Source organism: Salvia splendens, chromosome 16, assembly GCF_004379255.2.
Source record: "Salvia splendens isolate huo1 chromosome 16, SspV2, whole genome shotgun sequence".
Lineage (NCBI taxonomy): Eukaryota > Viridiplantae > Streptophyta > Magnoliopsida > Lamiales > Lamiaceae > Salvia > Salvia splendens.
Genome location: NC_056047.1, coordinates 10,208,438 through 10,231,627, shown reverse-complemented (window position 1 = coordinate 10,231,627; position 23,190 = coordinate 10,208,438). Strand labels below are relative to the sequence as shown.

Below are 23,190 nucleotides of genomic sequence, written 5' to 3'. Positions count from 1 at the left end.
ACCCCTGTTTATATCGCGGGGGCAACCCCATTATTAGCAGAGGAAGGTGGAGCACTCGATTCTGAGGATGCTCAAGAAACTGTTGATGCAGGACTCAACATGATAGTGGATCTAACTGAGGTCCCTGAGGAGGCCGATTCGCAGCTAAATCTAAGGGGAACAAGGAGACGGACACGTCGAAGTATACTTGATGACATTGACGAATCCGCACAACAAAAGGATAAGGAAACGCTGGACCTAGCGACAGCCGTGTCTGAGCAGGAAGACTCTCCCAGACCGAGTGGTAGGGAGAGTGAAGAGGAAGGGCGCCGCGCGACGGCTAAGAAGAGGAAAGGGAAACAAATTGCTTCCTCCTCGACCAAGAAGGCGAGGGGGAAATCTACTGAATCTCCACTTCCTCCACCCGCCAAGGTACCATACGCCACAGAGCCCGAGAGTCCTGCCAGGTCCAGTGATTCAGAGGAGGAGCAAGAAGAAGATGTTCTGAACTTTGAGCCGACGGAAATTTGGGTTACAAGGGAGCTGCTAGACGATATGAGAAAATTTGACGATCCAAAACGTGTGGCCGTATACAAGGAAAAGAGTGCTGAGGGAAAGGTTGCGAAGTCCGGTAAGATGTACCACCCGGCGGAGCTCAAACATATTAGCTCTAACGATGAGTTCAGGGGGTTTATAGATGCAATCGGTTTTGATTGGTTACTAAAGCACAGCACTTTCGAAGTTCCGGTTGACGCGGCCCGTGAATTCTTCTCCACATTCCGGTTCAAATCCACTGCCGACTTGGATACGGAATCCATAACTTTCAGGCTTTTTAATGAAGAACATAGGATGAGTATCCGGGAGTGGACCTTGCGGATGGGCTTGCTAACGAGAACAGAAGATGATGAGGGCCTGTGGAACGACAGAATGGTTGGTCCGCCGAAGTTGACGCCAGGATTTCAGGCACAAGGCGCGTGGGAGTTCTTGACTCACTCAAGAGTGGGTCAATTTAAAACAAGTTTTTCGAAGGCACACCATATAGAGAATCGGGTCCTGCGATTCGCCCAAACTTTTGTCAGCTACAACTTGATGGGCACTGCCAACAACGCCCTGACGACCGCCGACCTATATTTTACGTGGTGCATGGCTACAGGAGTACGAGTTCATCTGGGTTATTGGTTAGCCCAGGCCTGCCATCAAGTCACCTCCAACCCGTCCAGGCATCTGTACACGTGCCATCTTCTCGGGGCCTATTTGCAGCGCAACGTTGTAATCAAAATCAGCAAGGCCTGCCGTGAAGTAAAAATGTGCTCAGCTCCGGAAGTCTTCAATTTCGACTTCTTTTTCAACAAGGGGTTGCTGATCGCCCGAGGGAAGGAGGTGTGTTTTTATGAGGTCGGTAAGTCAGAGGCACAAATTAAGCAGGAACCCGATGGTGTGGAGGTAAAGGATCAAGCCGCTGAGGACGAAGTCAGGCTAATGGTTCAGGGAGTGCAGAAAGAAGTTGAGGAGGTAAGGAAAGGAATCGATGGGGTACGCAAGGAAATGACCGAGATCCGAAGGGAATTCGGAAGAAGCAGGGAAGAGGCCGCAGTCCTGAGGGGACTGATCACCGATTGGGTGGCTTCGTCAACTAAGCAAACCAACAAGATGGCGGAGGGTGTTGCTTTAATGACGACAATGCTGAAATGGCTGCAAAAAAAGTTCCCGGATACATCAGAAATTATTCCTGGGTCTAGCGGCAACATTACAACGCCGAGTCCAGGAAGTGTATCCGCGCAGAAGCCATCGCAAGGCCCGAGGCCTCACACCACCCCCTCTTCTGCTAGACCCGTGATCCTGAGAACAGCCATACCCCGACCCACTGATGACAGACCAGAGAAGCCGGAGATGCCGGCCAGTAAGAAAGCAAAGGTGACCCAGCCGACGGTGCCACCAAAGTTTGGCTCCCGCGGGGGCCAGACACCGAATTGAATTTCCCCTCAAACCCAAGTAACTTTTTCTTTTCTTTTCTTTCAAAGTGCTTTCGTTTTTATTTCTGTTTATACCTGCCAGCATGCTAGGTTCTGTATATACGTGTTGAACCCTTCCACACTTAACCCAATTTTTGGTCTAAGTGTGAGAAGGGGTTGTATGTCATAACATGTTTCGTGTTGTATGTTGTCCCTTCTCCCACTCAGCCCAATGCTTGGTCTGAGTGTGAGAAGTTTGTGTTTTGTTGTGTTCGTTTCATGTCGCCACTAACTGTCCTGTTTTCCACTTCATTGGGATTGCTTGGGGTCAAGCATGGATGAAGTGGGAGGGGGGGAAACAGTTAGTGTAGTTAGTGTCTTGTACATATTCTGTTAGGCCTAGGAGTTTGCAGTTTTTTTTTAGGTTCTGTGTTTGCATAACTGGTATAATAAATAGCAAAAGCCCCTTAGGGAGAGTAATTGAAGAGAAAATACATGCTAATTTGTGAATCCTTTTCTCTTAATAAATCAAAGTCAGTTGGATGAAGTAAGAACGATAGAGGATGCCTTAGATAACCTAGTTGTGCAGCCCTACTATAAAAGTGAGTTATAAGCCAAAACACTTTGAGCTAACATGTATAAAAAGGGGGCCGCCACTGGATGTTTAGGGAGAAGAGTCCGAAGGAGAAAAAATTGGGAATAGGGTTCTGGAGGTATAAGCTGGACGAAGTCCAAGAAATGAGGTATAAGCTGGACGAAGTCCAGAGAAAAAAAAAAAAAAAAAAATTTAAGGGGCAAGAAGCAGTAGTAACCTGACCCAGGAAATAAAAGTACAAGGAGGATTGTAGGAAGGAGAAACTCTCATAACCCGACGCATCAGTGGTGTAACTTTAACTTAAGAGCGATTCGATCCTAACATCCCTGGTGAGGAATGAGTGATCGAGTGATTCTAACAATTGGGAAGTCAAAAGGCTATCTTGACGAACTGACAACTTGACTAGACAGAAGAAGGGAGGGGGAGGAATCTGAGGCTGTAAACGCTTGGATTGACCTTAAACTTGTGGGGATGGCTGCTTGGAAAATACCAGTTTATGCGCTTATGTGATTTCTTTTCTTTTGTGATTTTTATGTGTTTCGTGTTGTAGTTGTCTAGGTCTAGGAGCCTGTTTTGTTTGTGGAATAGTACTTGGGGGGACCGTGCATTGAAATTCGCCTTATTTCTTTTTCTTGTCTTTCATACTTGAGGACAAGCATGGTTTAAGTATGAGCAGTTTGATAAGGCTAATTTCATGCATGGGTCTAGAGATTTAATTGGTGATTTTACTGGGGCTAACGCACGTTTTAAGCCAGGTGTGTAAAGGAATTCGCCAGGTCCAAGAAAGAAGACCAAAAAATCACAAGGTCGAGGAACTGGCGATTTAGTGAACGATTATGAAGAGAATTGCTCGACGGAGGAAGCTCTAGAGTTGAAGGGTAGAATAGGGATTTCTACGAAGACTCAAGGGCTATGTCCGCATCTATAAAAGGCAGAAGCATGCAAGCTGGAGGGATCTTCTCGGTGGAGACCTCACCACAGCCTGTTGCTTAGTTCATTTTTCCATACACACTTGGTACTAGTTTGAGGAGATCTCAGTTCACACGTTCGGGTTTCATCTTAGCTTCCGATATGGTGTAACACCGCTCTTGTTAGGAGCGAAGAAACAATTTATTTTCCGCTTTCCGTATTTTACTTACTCTGCCGAGCTTCGTTGTTCGAAGCTCGGTTCTCTGTTTTCACCAAATAGTTTCTGGTTTAAATGCAAGTTTGATTTTCCGTTATGGTGATTGTGTTGATTTCTAGTTTGATTGCTTCGTTTATTGAGATTTTGGTGTTTTAAATTGTCTGAGTTGGATGCGTTTCGCAGCTGTTTTTGAGTCATTGCAGGTTAATGGTCAGATCTGGGAGATTGGAGTTGGATTGTAGAGGAATCTGTGTTTGATCTGCTGAATTTGTTGGTTGTTGGGTTCGGATGCCTTGGATCCGGAGTGGATCAAGTATTCTGACGTGAATCTGAGTAGTTTCGATCTGATTTTCATGCTTAGTTTACGAGTTTTTTCTTTCATTCCGTCTAGTGTACGCAGATCTGATGTGTTTCCGTTTTGTGGCAAGTTTCCGACGACCAAATTTCTATATTCTGTTCGAATCTCGCTTTGTGCTCTGTTTTGTTCATCTGCAAGTTTAATTCGGTTGAGAGGCTGCGAGCTAGCGTCAGAGTTTGTTATCTGCAGTTTTTTCCGTACTTGCCACTTTTGGAATTATGGTCCCCACTTTCAGTTATCTTCTGTTTAGCTAGATTAGGTAGTTGTTTACACTGTCTAGGAAGTGGTTATGTTTCTTGCTGTTGAAGTCTGAATTTACAAGTTTAATATGTCCTAGGTCTAGCATTTACATTTCCTGCCTAGGTCTAGAGTTAGTTTAAAATTCTCAACCCTTTTGCGTGGCAGCAGCCATTTGTTTGTCCAAAGCCTCTGAGCACTACTTTGCGAGTCCATCTCTGTGGGATCGACCCCACTTCCCTATACTAATTCATAGTATTCGGGTTGAGGGATTTATATTATTTTTTGAAAGGGGAGTTGAGAGTGCCCAACGACTAAAGCACTGTATGTTCTCTTGAGTTCCTGGACCCTGTGCTCCAGTGGACTTAAGAAGCATGGTGTCTTGACCGAGCGCTTGCATTGATCAATTTCTGTGCATACGTACGAAAGAGCCTCTCTGTTACTTTCTTACGCTTTCATCCATACATTATTCAACTTTTTTACAAGGTTTACCAGCCGGGCAACATCAAATTAATAATTTTGCATACATGAATTAATGAAAGGAATTTGGATTTAGGATATTCCCAAGGTGGTCATACTACAATTTCACGAAATCTGAAGGACTTAATGCAAAACTTCGGATATTCTAATTGTGCCAGGTGAAACACGTTACCTAACTGCCCTTATTTTCGTTCACCGTCAAACACACACCATCCAGAACCTTCCCCTTTCCATTATGAAATAACAGCCGTCCGATTATCCCACCCACTCATTTTCAGCCGTTGGATCATCAACCGCCTACAATAAATACACATTTATCAATTCGTTTCATCTCATCTTTGCATCTATTCATTTCCACAGCCGCCTCGATCTACAGGTTTCTGTCCTCCTACCTCAGGCCTGATTATTTTCTTGTTTTTTTCCGTTAGATTCATTTAGATCGTCTCGCGATCTACGTTGTGGTTATGGTTTTTCCGACTTTTGTTTCGTCGCTGGTTTTTCAAAGTTTGATAGATCGGTCGCCTGGTTTGTGCACTAGCCTCAGTTGTGGAACGTAGCCTCTTATGCGCTGGATGCGGCGGTGAAACACCGAGGTTTTGCTAGATCTGCAACCGTGTTTGGCGGATCGTTGAAGGTAAAACCTAGATCTGCTTCGTGTGTGTTCTTATTGGATTTATTTAGTTGGCTTTGGCCTGGTTTCGTAAATTCTTTGAGCGATAGTTTGGATTGACGATTTTCTCTGTTAATTAGGCGGTTTTCAGTTTGAATTTTTGTATAACTAATTATTGGCCTCCTATGCAGATTCGTTTTTCCGTGATTGATTGGAAACATCAATTTACTGGATATGGAAATACAAAGGCATCTTGAGAAGGCACGATCATTTGACGATGGGCATTATCTGTGTGGAGTCCTCTTGAGTTTTATCTACATGGCTCTGGTGCAGCAGCTGAGTTATTCAAGGGAGGTGAATTGATTTGTGTTATGTTGTTTCATATGTTCTTGTTGTCTGTAGACTCGGCGAACTGTTGAGGTATCAGACTGTAAAAAATGAAAAATGAGTGAGCGAGGTAAGGTGATATGTGAAAAGTGAGGTGAGATGTGCTTGTCTGCATGACCTTTGCCATGATGGGTGCGCTCGCATGGCAGGTCGCCCGTTAATAAAAGTTGTCATTTTTGGTTTTGAGGGGAGATGGTACGGGGATTCGCCCGGCGCTCCCCTGTGTGTGGTGTCCTCTCGTCTCCATTCACTCTCTGCCCTCTTTTCTTTTCTTTATTGTTAACCCACACGAAGCTCAAATCCAATCACGCCAAAATTGTTTGGTCTTGAATTGGTCGTATACCATATAATAAAACATACAACCAATTCAAGACCAAAACATGTCACATATTTGAAAGCGATCAAGCAATTTTGAGGGTTCAGTTTTCTTCTCAGCATCCACTTCAATCAGCATCCACCACAATAGAGGTACCGATTTGCGATTTCTCAGTATCTGCTTATCTTGTTCACTTGCATATCTTTAACATTCTCAATTCTTTTATTAGGACTAACACTTTTCTGGTAACTAGGAATATTTTAATTACTTAATTTACTAGTTAAAATTATCTACATACAGTTACTGTAGGTTACTGAAATGGCGTATTTGTTTATACTGTTTCCATTTCATCCCATAATAGCAATACACTAGATGTTCTAATCACTGGATTAGCTATATTAATTTGAAAATCTTTTTGTTTCATCTTTGGATCGACTGTTATTAATGAACAACTGGATAACATATATTAAAACATAACTCATAACTTCATTTTGCGTTCTCAATTTTTAATTTCCAAACTTGTCAATCTGGAAACGCCAATCTCGACTTAAAACTGGAAGCATTTACATTTACCATCACTGTCTTACATGGTTCGTATCTAGTATTTGAAGAAGAGCTGCGAAGTATATAATCATGGAGACAATATTAATCGATAACCGAGTATGCCCTTTTTGTGTTTTAGATTCCTTTAGTTAATTCTTTATTGTTGTTGGTAAAGCACATGTTCTAGCTCTTTTGTTACTGAGGCGCCTCTGTTGAGGGTTGTAGCTATTGCATTAGATTATTGATGTGTTCTAGTTTATAATTATCAACCATCTGGAAGGTTGTTGCTATTACTCTGTATGTGTTGTTTATAGTATAAAGCTGTAGCATGGTTGTAATAGATCAGCTATTCAGTAGATGGTTGGTTTCTTATTGGATTCGGAGGAGTCCCTTCAAGTGGAGTATTTCCCCTCTTATTGAGTGGAGGCTGACTGTGTTTGATGTTGTGCTGCTTCTGCCCGTGACCAAATTTTGCTGCTTGGCGAGGGAATGTTCGCAAGGATAATGGTCCACATTGGTGCTGTGATGTCGATGCGTGTTTATTCCCTGTGAGCATGTACTTCATTTGTCTCTCCAAATGTAGTCACTGAAGATAATTGTCAAGTAAGCTGCAATTAACTTCAGCTGTTCTCTCTTTATGTTGCAAAGTACACTATGCTAAGCAGGGTAACTTTTTTTTCTTTTCTTATTTCTGCTAAGCAGGGTAACTTATGTTGTTAGATTTTACTTTGGCTCCCTGTTACCCAGTTTGTCTAGATGTTATTATTTATGTGGTCTGTTTTCTCTGTATTTTAATTGATTCTTTTGTGGTGGTTTGTGTCCCAGAAATCTTGATCACGTGTGCATTAGTCTAAAGCACATGTCATTGGAAAGCTTACTTTGGGAGGGATATGCGCTTTGCATAACATATTGGTTGGATTTGTTGGTAAAAACTGGTAATGTTTGATTTTTCTAGTGAGCGTGCTCTTTCATTTGATATCTTGTAATCATTCTTGAAGTTCATGTGGTGTTTTGTTGTTATAATACTGCTGTGTGTTTTGTAGCTTATGGTTTATCGGTTGGGTCATTTGTCGACTCTCGATCGAAATGACATGAGGTGTTAATCATGACAATGATATACGTCTATGCCAAGCCAGAGTTTTGGATAAGCTCGATATTAATGTTTAAAGATGATTAAATTAATGATAAGTTTGAATCGTGTTGATGGAAATGCATCAAATAATTAACGAATAAATCATTTTCTGTAATGTTTTCCAAAATTTTCTCTTTACCATATAAACGTTTTTATTATTTTATTGTTAAATTACAAGTTATGTTTTTGTTATAGGTGCTAAACCTATAATGGCTAAATAGATGGTAAATAATTGAGGCAGAATTGGGTTTTTAGTAAAATTAGTTGTCGATTGTGAAAATTGTGATGGATGGATCCATAAGCTCGAACGGGAGAGCGCTCAATTGCTTCCACGCGTTGAGAGGGCGGCGGTTCGAGTCCGCCTGGATCCCTATTGATTGTGTCATAAACTTATTTCTATATTTTTGATATGTTTAGAGCTTATGATCTTGAGAAAGAGGGGTATATGAATTTTGATCTCAAATAAATAAATGTCGTTAAAATAGTCAAATATCATTAACTTTTAGCTAATTATATTTTTAAAAAAATTAAAAATAATATAAAAAAAAACAGATCCCTAAAAATATGGCTGTTTTTTTATCGTTTATCTGGATTTTTTTTGATTTTTTATTCTCAAAATCATCTATAAATACATACATTTATCATCAATTTTTCACATCAAATCATCTACTATTCATTTCTCATTCATATTTTTTCATATAACTTATCTACATCTTCCTCTCTCACTCAAACCCTCTCGAATGGATTTCACCAATCTCATTGCGGAAGCGGAACGCGAAGAACAAGAATACTATGAACAATATCGTGCCGCGAATACCCCCGCCCCTCCTCCTCGACCAACTAGATCAACTCGCCGCTACATCCATCGTGACGGGAGGGAGCCAACGAAAGGCTCGTTCCCGACTATTTTTCCGACCAGCCGCGGTTTCCGGAAGATTACTTTCGGCGCCGTTTTCGCATGTCAAAACGCTTGTTTATGCGTATTGTCAACACATTATCCGACCGTGTTGAATACTTTCAAACAAGTACAGACGCAACCGATCGGCAATGTCTCTCGGCGTTGCAGAAGTGTACGTGTGCCATCCGACAACCTGCTACTGGACAAACGGCTGACCTCTTCAACTAGTGTTCAGCTTTCGGTGAGGAATTCCTTCGGGCACCCACCACCGATGATTGTCAACGGTTGCTTCGTCTTCACGAAACAGTCCATGGTTTTCCCGGTATGCTTGGCAGCATTGACTGCATGCATTTGAGGTGGAAGAATTGCCCGACTGCTTGGAGGGGGCAACACTTAGGCGGCCACAAAGGCGGCGGCCCAACACTTATCCTTGAAGCGGTCGCCGACTACCGCCTATGGATTTGACATGCATATTTAGGTATTGTCGGATCCAACAACGACTTGAACGTGCTTTATTCTTCACCACTCTTCAACAATGTTTTGAATGGTGTAGCACCAGCGATCGACTTCACCGTCAACGGAAATGCATACCACATGGGTTACTATCTCGCCGATGGTATCTACCCAAGGTGGTCGACTTTCGTGAAAACGCTCAGCAACCCGCAAGACCCGAGATGGGTTCTTTTTGCGCAGCGTCAAGAGTCCGCTCGGAAAGACGTCGAAAGAGCTTTTGGGGTCCTTCAAGCCCGATTCAACATTGTGAAGGCCCCGTCTCGGCTGTGGTATGTGAAAAATATCGCCGACATCATGTACACGTGTATTATCTTACACAACATGATTATAGGTTACGAAGGACCGATGGCGGCTAGCTTTTACGACGAGGATGAAGCCGGAAATTCAACCGCGAGGTCTCCCCCACGCCGAGGTGTGCATACGATGGTGGGCGAGAGGATCGAAACAAGGAACACAATGCGCGATACCCGAGCCCACATTGAGCTACAAGGAGACCTAATCAAACACATTTGGGCAAAATTCGGCCACGAGTAGTGATGTTTTTATTTTATGAATTTAATTATGTAATTTTTAATTTTTAGGATTTTAATTATGTACTTTTTAACTTTTAGGATTTTAATTCTGTAATTTTTAATTTTTTTGTAATTTGTAATAGTATTCCAGATATTTTTAATGCATTTTAATTTTGTGGAAATGATTTTATTTAAATTGAATAATAGAATGGTGGGACCATTGAGCTTGTCCTTGCGGAAGAGCACGAATGTGAGTGTTGTGCTCTTACCTAAAAGCAGGGAGTAAAAGTGGGTATGGGCCTACATTCGTGCTCGTTGACATGAGCACGGATGGGGCTGCTCTTAGAGGTAAAATTGAAGTATATCGATTTTATATAATAATATGATGCAATATAAAATTGTTCATACAAAGATGGATTATAACAAACATAAAATACCTATGCATGTTATGTGGAATAAGAGTATAACACGTCTATATGGTAAACTTATTCCTTCAAATATTATGAAGAAGAAGAAGTCAAAAAACAATAAGAGAAAAAAAAGTGGAATAATATAATCTCCATCCGTCCCAACTTAGGAGTCCTAATTAGTTAGGACACGAATTTTAAGAAATTTAAAGAAAAGTGAGTTGAATAAGTTAGTGGAATATGAGTCTCACTTATATATATTACTTTTATAATAAAATGTGAGTGAAATAAGTTGGTGGAATGTGAGACATACTTATCATTTATGGTAAAAGTGAAATAGGACTTTAAGTTGGCACGGACGAAAATAGCAAAACATGACTCTTACGTTGGGACGGAGGGAGTATCTCTTAAGATTCTTGATCGTTTTTAGATTTGTGAAGGACCAATTTATTTCTAAAATTTAGAGTATAGTAAAGCTCAAATGTGGTCCTAAACATATGACGTTTTTACGATTTTGGTCATGAACATTACGTTTTGAATTATTAGGTCCCACACATTTAAAAACGGTCCGAATTTAGTCATTTTCGGACGGTTCCGTTTAAAATTGACGGTCAACGGTTGTTTAAGCTAGTTTAACTAAATTAGAGGCAAGATTATAGTATTAAACTTTTTTCTTATGTTTGAAGTACAAATTCTCTATCAACACAAAATCATTTTCTCTAACTGAAGCAAAGACAGTGGATCCCCTCCACCAGATCGCTGGAAACCCAACTCACAAACTCCTCCTCAAGCAGTGGCTCAAAGAGGAAAAGCTCATCCTCAACCGCATCTCCTTCCTCTTCCTCTTCCTTGTCCACTCCACTGCCTCCTCGTCCCCTTCTCTTCTGCTGCCGCACGCCCCACCTCTGCCGCCCTCCTGATTCCCCTCCCTCAGCTCCTTGCTCTTCTCCTTGGGTTTCATCTAGGTCATCTAGTACAAGACCGACTTTGAATCCCATCTCAAAGAAGAAATAAGGCCCGCAAAAAGCAGAGTCTCCTTCCCGAAATCCCCTTATGTATCGTGGTGGTCACGTGCATCCCCCTCAGCAGCACCACCGAGAACTCCAGCACTGCGGCGATATCACCGCCCTCCTTAGTGATAGCGCCCCCTCCCCTTGTATCTCTCTCTCTAATCTCTAATGTTTTCCTTGATTCACATAGAGATGGACGGAAATCGAACTCCCTAGATTTCCCTAATCCCAGATATATAAATTTGTTCTGTTTCTAGCTAAGAATCCTCTTTTATGAGAATGAATTTTTAGCAGAAATGGGAAGGGATTTTGTAGATAGAGAGAGAATGAGGGAAGATGATTCAAATTGTTTTTCGAAATGGGATGAAGAATTGTCGTCGCCGGAGGATCTGTGCCGCTATCCCAATCCCTAATAACTCCTGACTAGCGGTGGCTTTCAACATCCAACCGTTGCCGGCAACGTACTTCAAAAATAAGAAAAAAATTAAATATTTTAATCTAACCCTAATCCAATCAAAATAGCTAAGATGGCCTTTGACCGTCAATTTGAAATGGAGCCGTCCAAAAAGGACTAAATTCAACCCGTTTTTAAATGTGTGGGACTAAATAATTCAAAACGTAATGCTCAGGATCAAAATCGTAAAAACGTCATATGTTTAGGACCACATTTGGCTAAAGCGAGACCGAGGGAGTAATTAATATACCCGACTCAATAATTCACATATTTGGCTAAATAATTCAAAACGTAATGCTCAGGACCAAAATATGTATCCGACTCAACCGGGACTGCTAAAGCGAGATGGAGGGACTAATTAATAACCAAACCAGTTGGAAAAAAATATGTTCTATTCTATTATATACTACAAAACAATGGCATTGTGTATTTTAATGCTATATAAATGTGTGTTTCTTATCATTAATTACTAGTATTATGGGATATATACATTCAGAGTAGTGATCTAGGGAAACCACTACTTAAATCATTAAATGCATAACTAGAAAACACGAATTTAGTTCACTATAGGAAGGAGTGAACCAACACGCTTTTACAGTGAACTAAATCCTTCACGAAGTAAATACTTCACTATAATGGTGTTTTGGTTCACTCCTTCATGTAGTGAACTAAATCACTCTTATAGTAAACTAAATCGCCTATATAGTGAATTAGATCATTTTAATCTAATAGCTGAAATTTATTCTCTAGTTATACACTTAACATTAGTTATACTCTGATCATCTCCCTATACATACATTAATGGTGCAAATCTATCATATATTTTTACTAAATATTTCCTCTCTATCAAATTCAAGCATCCAATCCTCAACCCACATTAAGCTGCACAAAATTTACATTAAGCAAGTGCGTTTATATATTTACAAGAAATTACTCCTCTTTGGGAATCCACCTGCTCCACCAAAAGCTCTTCCTCCGCCTGTTGAGCTCATCAACGCTCTCGTTTATCGTCCTAATGATCTTCCGCTGCACACGAAGAGCCGATGCAAGAGCATTCCTCTGCACGTTCGACTTCTCTCTCGGCTTGATTTCCTGCACACCGGAACAGAACAATGTTCAACCCATCCTCTGACAAAACACAAGAAAAGAATAAGATCTTCGACTATATATGCACGTCTAGAGGCTGACCCTGAGCTCCTGCAGCTGAGCTTCGGTGAAACCACCATCTTTCTTCGTTCCTGACTTTGCCATGAGCTCGATAATCCACTTGGCAGCCTCACTGTAGTCTTGTTGGGTGGCTCGGAAGAGCTGCAGGCGCAGGCTCTGCGTGAAGGATAAGACGAGTAGGCCTTCCTTGTCGAAGTAGGGATGAGCAAGAGCTGCTTTCGCACTCAACCTTTGGCGTGCCTTGTAACGAACCATGGATGTTAGAAGCTCCCATCCTATGCCTCCATCCAAATCCAGCAACTCAAATCCACGCCGTAGCTCTGCCCCAGCACGGGGCTCCACAGTTTCTCTCCACGCCATAAGATCATAATCGCACCTCTTCAGCTGACGGTTGAATTGTATGAGAGCGCTGTCGCTTCGTAGCCCTGGAAACGCCTGCCAGAAAACATGTCATTTTTGTTTTGTTTCTTTTCAAAATTTTGAATTCATGTTCAGTTACTTACCATTTGCATGAATATGAGGCCAGTGCTGTAGATATCAAATCTGTCGGGAAGATTCAGCTGTTCGAAGATGTTGGCAGCGAATAGAATGAGATGTTGATGATCAGATATAAATTAATTTAAACTTGCAGCAGAGAAGAAATCTGCAAAACCTGCCACAGAACAGGGGAAAGTGCAGTTGCAACGGGTGCAGATGGAGCGGAGGGTGTTTGAGTACTCATAATGTATTGTTCGGGTGCACAATATCTGAGTCGAATGAGGATAAATAAATCATTACAATCATGCAAATTAGAAGACAACATATAAGTAGGTAAAATCTTGAAAACAATTGATCATCTGTTTCAGACAACTTCTAGTGAACATTCAAAGAGATCAAATGAGAAAAAAATGATATAGTAGCAGAAAGCATATGGGCTGCTTTATTTGAGAGTACCTGGGATCCAATAGAAACTCTTTGGGAATATAATTGATGCCGACTCTCAAATCTGTAGCCGCTCCAAGATCAATGATCTTGAATGTACGAGATTCTGTTACAATTTTTTTATTATTATCAATGAGTACATTGTGAGCTAATGAAATATGGTGTTATTACCTTCAGAGAAGATGATGTTTTGGGGCTTGATATCTCTATGAACAATTCCCGTCGAGTGCAGACTATCTAATGCAAACAAGAGCTGTCTCAGGATAGTCTGTATGATTCTGTTTTCACTTTCAATCCCCTTAGGCATGTCTTGGACCTTATCAAGAATCAAAGCTTCTACCTGAAAATTTGTTACCATTGACTCATTTCATTGGCAATTCATAATACAAAATTCGCAGATCGCGATCAATACTTCAATACAAGATTGGGGGCGTATAATAAGAGAAAAATACAATACGCACAAGCTAATCTATCATTTACTTTGGTGGAATGATTAGTTTTGCTCTTGTTTAATCATCTAAACCTTCAAATAGTATAAAGGGGTGAGGAAATATAACGAAGAGAACAACTGTAAAGAAAGCCAACAACATAATGCAGCATAGAAGAGCAGTACATACAAAATTCAAGAGAACTTAATAATACCACATATTAAATTCACAAACATTCATAAGATCTACGAGACGTTAACATTATCATATAGAGAAAGAACTTCGTGATTCAAGAAAGTACCAACATTGTATGGAAATTCTCTACTCTGAATTAAATCAGCAAGCGTGGATTCTCCTTCAAATTTCCATAAAAGCCAATATTCAGACCCTTTCTTTGCCGAAGTCTGGGACAGATACAAAAATGCATAAATTAGCTCTCTCAAAATTTTATCAGGGAAATACTTGGAAGACAATGGGAGTGCCATAGCAAACCTCAAGAAAGCCGTACATAAAATCAGCACAGCTATTTGCACAAGCCCTTCGGACACGCTCATTCATCCATATCTCCACCGCCCCATATTCAGTAGCCTTCTTTACCACTATCTCACCATCCTACAGTTAGAACACAAGAAATCTTTGAGTGCAGAATACCTAAGTTCTCACAAACACGGCTAAAAACACGAGAAAACCACTATGTTAACTCAACCATTGAGCACATAAAACATAACAGAGTGCCTCAGTCAATCCCAAATTAAGCACCACATACCAATTCACTAATTCCTGAACACCAAATAGATATGGTGGAATCAAATCCTTAAAGTCCAAAAAGAAATCGTTGAGTTGACATAGAACTTTCACATCATACAGCCTCTATGACAATAGACATAAAACGCAACACAATGCCCCAGTCAGTCTCAATTTAACCACCACATGCCAATTCACTAAGCACTCAAGCACCAATAGAAGCAAAATATAGAACAAATCCTTGAACTCCACAAACAAAATATGGAAAAAACATACTTTGGAGGAAGGCTTCTTCACCAATGATCCCCTATAAACCACTCCAAATGCTCCCCCACCCAACTTCTTCCCCAAGACAATGTCATCCTGCAATGCAATCAAAAACCACAAAATCATTTCACCAATTACCCAACAGCTCAAACCATACCACAACAAAAGTAAAAGACTCAAATTTCAGACCTTTTTGTAAGTTGGCCTAAAGAGTCTCTCAACAAAGGCAAGAACAAACATGTCAAAGAAGCCAGGCGCCACACCGGGAGTGGCCCACAAGTAAGAAATAGTGCCCAAAGCTAAAATCACGCCGGGAACTGTAGGTGAAATCCCATTTGATTTAGGAAGCGTGCTTCTGTAAATCATATCTCCACACTCCATAACCGTGCAGGGCAGTCCAACCCCAACTCCCACAAACAAATCGTGAACAAAATTGAAAATCTGACCTCCCGCAGCAACAACTGCGAGATTCTTGGATTTGGGAGAGGCTAATTTCTTGTGGGGAGTTGATTCAGTTAGGGTTTTGAAATTGAGCTTCTTGCCCAAAAATGAAGAGAGGGGGGTGGAAGTGGAGGAGTGGAGTGAAACTCCACACACTCCAAATCCTGTGCTTGTGCCAACTGTAGCCATGGGGAATTTGCAACATAAAATGGTTATTGGGGCTAAGATTGGTTTTGGATGAAAGGGGGAATCATCAGTGTAACAATTTTTGTTTCCATGAAATGAAATCTTATTCTCTGTGTGGATGGACTTTGATTTCTTCTCTCTGTAGTTTGTGATATTTTTATGATATTTTATTTTAATATATTGACGGTTAAATTAGGTATTTTTTGTGGAGGGAAAGGGGTGTCGTGAGATGGGAAGGTAATATTAACCACACATCACACATAGGCTTAATTATTGGAACGTAGTCTAATCTATCAATATATAAAGTGCCAGTTTTTTAAACTGCCATTTGGCACCATTTTTAGCTGGAAAATGTAGTTTCATCTCTTTTCTTTTTGTTTTTAATAATTTTTGTAGGCTTTAATCTATCAATATATAAAGTGCCAGTTTTTTAAACTGCCATTTGGCACCATTTTTAGCTGGAAAATGTAGTTTCATCTATTTTCTTTTTGTTTTTAATAATTTTTGTAGGCTTTAATCTATCAATATATAAAGTGTCAGTTTTTTAAACTGCCATTTGGCACCATTTTTAGCTGGAAAATGTAGTTTCATCTCTTTTCTTTTTGTTTTTAATAATTTTTGTAGGCTTTAATCTATCAATATATAAAGTGCCAGTTTTTTAAACTGCCATTTGACACCATTTTTAGCTGGAAAATGTAGTTTCATCTCTTTTCTTTTTGTTTTTAATAATTTTTGTAGGCTTTAATTTTAGAAGGATGTTATAAAAATTTTTGGACTTGTTATTGCATCGTTAACTGCTGTTAAATGCTGTGTGATGACTCAACTTTTGAGATTTTTTTCTTGGTTGTCCCACCATCCATGTTGCAGCCTATTTGAACATAGTGATTAGCTTTTACATTGGAAATATAAAACTCAAATCTATTACAAATCTTGATTTATCTTTATTAGCTTTTCAATCAGCCGGTCATCCTCGGTCATCCTCTTGTGCGACTCTTTTATGCATCTAAATCTGCAATTTAAAACAATTTAGAAGCCATAATTAAAAGTATAATCTTCATGTTTCTGTTGGCAAATTAAAATTTAACACAAATCTAATCCCTACTATCCCTTCAAGCATATCTGTCATCAAAATAAGTATTCCAACGCCCCAGAACTTGGTATAAACTTATTATGTTTCATTAGAGACAGAATAATAACATCTGATATTACATGGGCATAATTCTAAAACTAATCATCTGAAAATCAAGATTATTAACACTATTTTGAACTGGCAATCATATATTCTGCATTTTTCTTTTCTAAAGTCATAACATAAAATGAAAACAAATTAAATATACACTTTTACAATCTTTCTATTTCGTAAGAGAAGTTATTGTCAAAGTATGATATTGTATGGATGTAAATTATAAAATTTTTTAATGGGTGCAATTTTTAAATTTTTTTTTGCAGAAAGTACCAAGTCTTAGGAAGCAATATGCGATTTTGTTTTGAAAAAGTATATGCAATTTTAGAAAAAGTTTAGCACATTAACAAAAATAAAGCCCTATGCGTTTTGTATAGAAGAATTATGAATGAAATTTTAATAGTACCTTATTATCTTCTTTTGTCCTCATTCTTCCTAAACCAGTTTAGGCTTTTAGGCACTAGCCGCACTACCACAAAGGAGGAGGCGGCTGCTACTATCTTTTTAGGTTATCCAAGCCCTATTTAGAAAATGCATGGTGTTTCCAATTGTCGTTTCCAATTGACACCTGGCAGCTACTCCTTAATTCTAATATTTGGTGAATCTTTTTGTTTGTTTGTTTATTTGTTATTACTTTTAGTCTATTTTATTTGTCTTACAAGTTAAATGGAGTATTTGATTTCTAAGGCATTATTTAATCTGTTTATTAAGATGTATACTAAGATTTACATAAGCTAATAAACAATTTCATTTATACTTTACTAACAATAATTATATGTTTGCAGGTGGCTGCAATAAATTCTATTTATTAAATGCAATGGGTTTCCAACTGACAGGCTATACTAAACTCGATTTATTCTAAGATTTACTAAACCTAATTATATAATACATATTTAATATTTTACTAATCATAATAATATATTTCAGGAATGATAATTTATATTTGATTCTTTTTTATTGTGTTATTTGGAAGGTCCTTTCTATGATTATGTTTTTATGGGGAACATGCATACTTTTGTAGACAACACAACAGGCCCACCTATTATCATGAAAGCCCACGTTTTGTCCTCTATAAAACCTACTGATTATTCTTCAAAAATTACTATCAACTAAAACAAGCAACTGAAATATTGGGTAGTTCAGCCTTTTTACTCCCACATTTCTTTCTTCCCAAATTTGTTCTTTTTTCATCTGCTTCGAATAGATCTTCTTCATTTCATGATTTTTAGTTGCTTCCTTTCAAATCTGCAATATTCAAAAAGTAGCATTGATGAATATTTATTTATTACATTGCTACATTCATATGAACTCAATTGTGCAACTGTTTATTGATCTTAGCTTCAGACTCTTTACCTTATTGTTTTATGCTTTTTGAAACACTCTTGATCCTCTGTAGTGGATGTTTTTCGTTCTCTGTTTGTTAAATTTTCTTCTCAAACCAGCAAGATACAATAAAAGTTAGCACAGAGTGGTTCCTTTTGTAGGCAGATAGTAGCTCCTTTTTGCTGCAGTGAGTGGCAGCTGTTTTGTGCTACTAGGGTTTTACTTTGGCTTTTATATCACTGATAGGCTACCTATAATATATATATATATATATATATATATATATATATATATAATAATAATAAAAGAAAGGTTAGTTAATGCTGAAATGATATGGGACTCAATTGAACTTTATATGGTTTGGCCAAATTAATTAGAATATTTCTATGTAATATTAATATATGTTCATATTAAAACAGAATGTATTATATTTTTCATGCAGGTTTTAAAAGAGTTTTAGGTCTATATATTATGGTTTTATGTATTTTATAATTCTCATAATAATTAGTTATTTGGAAAGTTTCTTATCATTCTATTTTTTTAGGACATACACAGATATCTAGGATAGCATGGTGAGTAGGATTTTTTTGGGAACATGCACAGATTTCTAGGATAGCATGCTGAGTAGGAGAGCACTATAAATATTAAATACTTTTGCCCACTCACTCCTGCAGTCCCTTACTCATCTCTCAAACGAAGATTTTCCATATTAAAGCAACATAAATAGTTCATTTGCTCTCTTCTTCCTAATTCATCTTTTCTCACTCAAAGCCTTCTGTTTTATTCTTTAGCTATTCTTTTATTATCGGCACTATTTATTCTTCTATATAAATGAATGTTCTAATTCCAACATTATGAATGTAGTTTTCTAACCTCTTTTCTCCATTGCGTTATATATCATGCTTCCTGACTCATTCATGTTATGGTTCCATTTTGTTCCTGCAAGTAATGATTGAGATTATTTTTGAAAGTTCCTGTATTAATAAATACACTCATTGAAGATATGTGCATTCTAACCTTGAATAAGCCATTGTTTCCCTGTAGTGTAGTAACAAATGAAACCTTCAATGCCTCATTTGTTTGATGTTTTTGTTCAATCTGTGTATGCATTTACAATCTGTCACTGCTGTTTCAAGCAAAAAAAAATGTGTTTATCTATTCTACTATTCATCTACACTCTTTATTCTTAAATTGCTGACTGATTTTTGTTTTCTTTTTCTTATCATAGGTAATATTTTAGGGTGTGTGTTCTACGATTCGAAGGTATTATTTTCTTTTTACCAATCTATGTAGTTAATTACAGTAAACTGCATTTGTAATATTTCACATAAGTTACAGAAATCTGACCATCAATCTTATATCAATATTAAGATATCATATTCAAGAATGCAAACTTTAGAATTCAATTAATGTAGTCAGTTACCTTGAAGCAATTTTTTCTTCTAAATCTCTTGTCAGCTGATAGATACATTGGAGCCAAAGTTGTCCTCCAAATTACATGTACCCATATATTTAACATATTTGAGACCTATGTGAGAACAGATATTAGCATTCACTTAATCCATGCTGTAAGACCTAATCTCAGGATAATTCCACTTTTTTTGCGGTAAATCCAAAGGTTATGTTGGTATCTTGAAGCTTTAACTGTTTAAATCATTTTATGAAAAACTCCTTAGAGAAATATGCATAGCAACTGTTTTCACAATTTTCAGTACCTATTTAGTGGAGTATTACATTAGTCACATTTTATTTTGAAAATTCGTACAGAGCATTTAGAATTCAAGTGTTGCAAGTATATGATTACTTATATAGATTTTTTTTAATCCTATAGACAGGTACCTTGAATCAGTTCTTTTTTCTAAATATGTTGTGATCTGATGTCAGATCTGTTGTAGCCTCAGAGACAATCTTTGAGTCGTCGTTCGTCCTCTACACCTTGAATCGTCGGTAGATGTCCATTGTTGCTCCGTGCATGTAAAATAATAAGTGAAATAGTTAGAAACTTGAGAAATTTCGATGATTTGTTGATATTTTGTTCAAATTTGCGAACTATTTTCCGATTTTACCTGAAATCGCTTCCTTCGTCGGTCTGTCGACTACAAGTTCACCGGCGTGGATTGAGGCTAGGGTTTGTGAATCTCTTCCATCGTCGGTTGAATGTCATAGGTTTTTGCGGCGTGCTTAAGTCATCGAGGCTACGCTTTGCGGTGGCTTCGTTGTTCATCGGGGCAAGCAGATAGCTCCGATTTTAGGAACGAGAGAGAAGAATAACTCTTGAACGCCGATAGTTAGGCTAAAGGATAGAATTTTTGCGCCGTTGATGTCGGTATCTCGGTCGGTGAGGTTGATCTCTTGCGAAATCGTGTCATTGGATCTAGGGTTTGTAGGGGTGGGAGACGACGGTTCATATCAGAGAGAAAGAAGATGGTATTTATATTTTCTATAAAATATGCTCTGGTTGCTAAGTGTGTTAATTTAATTAATGCTCTTCCACTAATTATTTTAATTAGCTCATCATGTCAATATGTTCATCTCAATGTGCCATTTCCGATCAGCAATGTTATGTTTAATTGGAAAAATGTTTTGGTCCTCTTTTTTTGGAACTTTTGGGCCATGTAGGGATAATGTGTTATGTGTTCGTACTTTTATTTAAGAGTTATTTGGCCATTCATGTAACGATATTGGGTTGTTTTATAATTCTCTTATTTTTTGGCAGGATATTATTTTTTTTGTCCTTTTTAAAGTTTTCATTCTAGGTCTATAATTTGTTTCTTATATTAGTTCTGATTATTTTTTTAGTATAATTTTTCTTCTTTTTAAATTTTAAATCAATTACACTTTTTATTACATTTTGTTTAATTCGGTTGTACTAATAATTATTTTTATTATAGGCGATGTTCGTGGAGGCCTTTAAAGTCTTATTATTATATTTGATGTTGTCCATGATAGTGGACAACATTCTTTTGCTGTGAATGAGAGTAATATTGTTCCGTCAACTTTAAATCGTAATGGAGGTATTTTTTATCCGTTTTTGTTGAATACTCCCTCCGTCGACGAAAAATATGACACATTGTGAATGACACGGGTTTTAATGTGAAATCAGTAAAGTAAGACAGAAGTAGTGTTAGTGGAATGTGGGGTTCATATTATTAGTTAGAGAGAAGTGTAAAACAATGTGTATATCCGTAAAATAGAATTTCTATAATAAAACTTTGTGTATCCATAAAATGTAATTTCCATTACTTTTGAGCTTTCATTTGCTAATTTATTTAAACATAGTTATGCGAGTAATGTGACTTTTTGTGTATAGATTCATGTTCATCACCCGTTATTTGTTATATTAAAAATATTTTGAATTATAAAAATTTCAGTTTCTTTTGAACAATATTTTCCATCTTATTGGTAAATTTGGTAAAAAATCACGCAATATTTTTCACGTGAAAGACATTTTGTTATAAATGCTAAAAGTTTTCTGTTTCATATTTAGTATAGATATATTATCTTTATTTATTCTTATAAGTCGTATAACAATAAGTTCGTCATTAATTTTTTTATTATTATTTTCACTATTTGTTTTCATTTTTTTTCAAAATTTATGATTTATTGGTTTTTTGTTGTTTTTCTGATTTTTTTTTGTTTGCAGTTATGAATAAGTATGTTTTGTTAATCGAATAAAAGCATGAACTTTTTTATCGTTCAAAAAAAATTCCTTTTGGACTGTGTTTTATATTTTTCCTTTATTTTTGTATATCTGATTCTATTTCATCCATAAATCGTCTATTTTATTATTTCATTCAATTAATACTGCTACACTCATATTATATATTAAAATTGTATAAAATCGTATGCTGAAGTTTCCAGTATCTTGAGGGAAGTACAATTTTACCATTTTTCCTAATCATTATATCTTTTCTTAAAAATTCACATATCTCAAATTTGGATTATGATTGTATTGATGTATCAGAATTTATGGCCACTTAATATTGCACACCAAATGGTGATGTGTTGTTCCCTGTTATTTATTTGTGAAATAGAACAATGTTAACTTTATCCACTAATATATCAAGTTCATTAAACTCCATGAGAAACATTCAAGGATAAAACACATAACTGTCAAAATTGTGAAATTTGGTCATTTGCTTTCGGTCACTTCTGGATTGGAATCTGCAAATATGTTTACATTTTTTAGTTATGTGTATGCGTATTTTCAAAATTCTAATTTATAATTTAGACATGTAAATCTTAACAATTTAAACCTCTATTGTTTCTGCTTAACAGATGGATTCAGAGCCTTTGAACTATTTAGCAATTGTAACCGATGTACTTGCAATTCTAATTTTACCTTGGAATGAGAATCATTTGATTCTTCTTCGTCTCTCGTTCGTGTTTGTGATCCGTCACCAGATTTGGGGCTGAGCAGATGGATTTTGAGGGTTTTGTTTGTTGATCAAGAAATGTTGTAGCAAGTTTCCGCCTTTTGAACATCAATCGATGACTTTAGTTGCCGAAGCACCAAACTTTTGAGGGCAATTGTGTTAGTCGACTCGAAGTCAGCGGTTGAAGATTTTTCGGTTAAATCTTCAATTGTCGATACTGTCGATGTAATTTTGTGTCGGTGGGTGTTTTCTGTAGAAATCGGACTTGAAAATGAGTAGTTCTTCGATTTTGATTTCTTGCTCGATTGGTGAGCTGTTGAGAGTGTGACCGATGAGGGTTTCAATGTTGGTGGAAAAGACGAAGTCTCTCTCATTTTTTTTAAAGAGTTAACTAATAAATGGTACCAGATATTTCACTTTAGTACATAAATGATACCTAATCTTAGGAGGCATAATATTTGTCATAAGATTTTGATTCCGCGAATGTAATTGATACCGTATGATCCAAGGCTACCATTTAGATTCTAACGACGCAAATTTCCATTGGTTGTGTTATATGCAATGACCATTAACAAAAGTCAAGGCCAATCTCTGTCCCATGTTGGATAAATAGTTAAAAAACCGATCTTCAGTCATTGAGAACTT

At 37.7% G+C, this 23,190-nt stretch overlaps 1 protein-coding gene and 2 long non-coding RNA genes across 6 annotated transcripts; 2 read left to right on the top strand and 1 right to left on the bottom strand.

Annotated features, from left to right (window-relative positions):
• Positions 1-4,955: 4,955 nt before the first annotated feature.
• LOC121771403 lies at positions 4,956-7,731 on the top strand. 4 transcript variants are annotated; one of them, XR_006044027.1, is made up of 4 exons: positions 4,956-5,103; positions 5,233-5,361; positions 5,529-7,186; positions 7,409-7,625. It is a non-coding gene; the product is annotated as an uncharacterized LOC121771403 (long non-coding RNA). The 4 variants fall into 4 exon arrangements; XR_006044026.1 differs by having other exon boundaries at positions 4,966-5,103; positions 5,266-5,361; XR_006044028.1 differs by adding an exon at positions 7,627-7,731 and having other exon boundaries at positions 5,059-5,361; positions 5,529-7,518.
• Positions 7,732-12,311: 4,580 nt separating this feature from the next.
• On the bottom strand, positions 12,312-15,808 carry LOC121772065 (serine/threonine-protein kinase STN7, chloroplastic-like). The gene is made up of 10 exons (XM_042169010.1): positions 15,226-15,808; positions 15,046-15,132; positions 14,518-14,637; positions 14,331-14,429; positions 13,769-13,937; positions 13,610-13,703; positions 13,329-13,422; positions 13,180-13,236; positions 12,698-13,111; positions 12,312-12,601 (listed from the first exon to the last, which is right to left on the bottom strand). The coding sequence occupies exons 1-10, from the start codon at positions 15,664-15,666 to the stop codon at positions 12,440-12,442; spliced, it is 1,737 nt and encodes a 578-aa protein (XP_042024944.1). The 5' UTR covers positions 15,667-15,808; the 3' UTR covers positions 12,312-12,439.
• Positions 15,809-18,863: 3,055 nt separating this feature from the next.
• LOC121771167 lies at positions 18,864-22,937 on the top strand. Its single transcript, XR_006043948.1, has 3 exons — positions 18,864-19,432; positions 21,061-21,183; positions 22,448-22,937. It is a non-coding gene; the product is annotated as an uncharacterized LOC121771167 (long non-coding RNA).
• Positions 22,938-23,190: the final 253 nt, after the last annotated feature.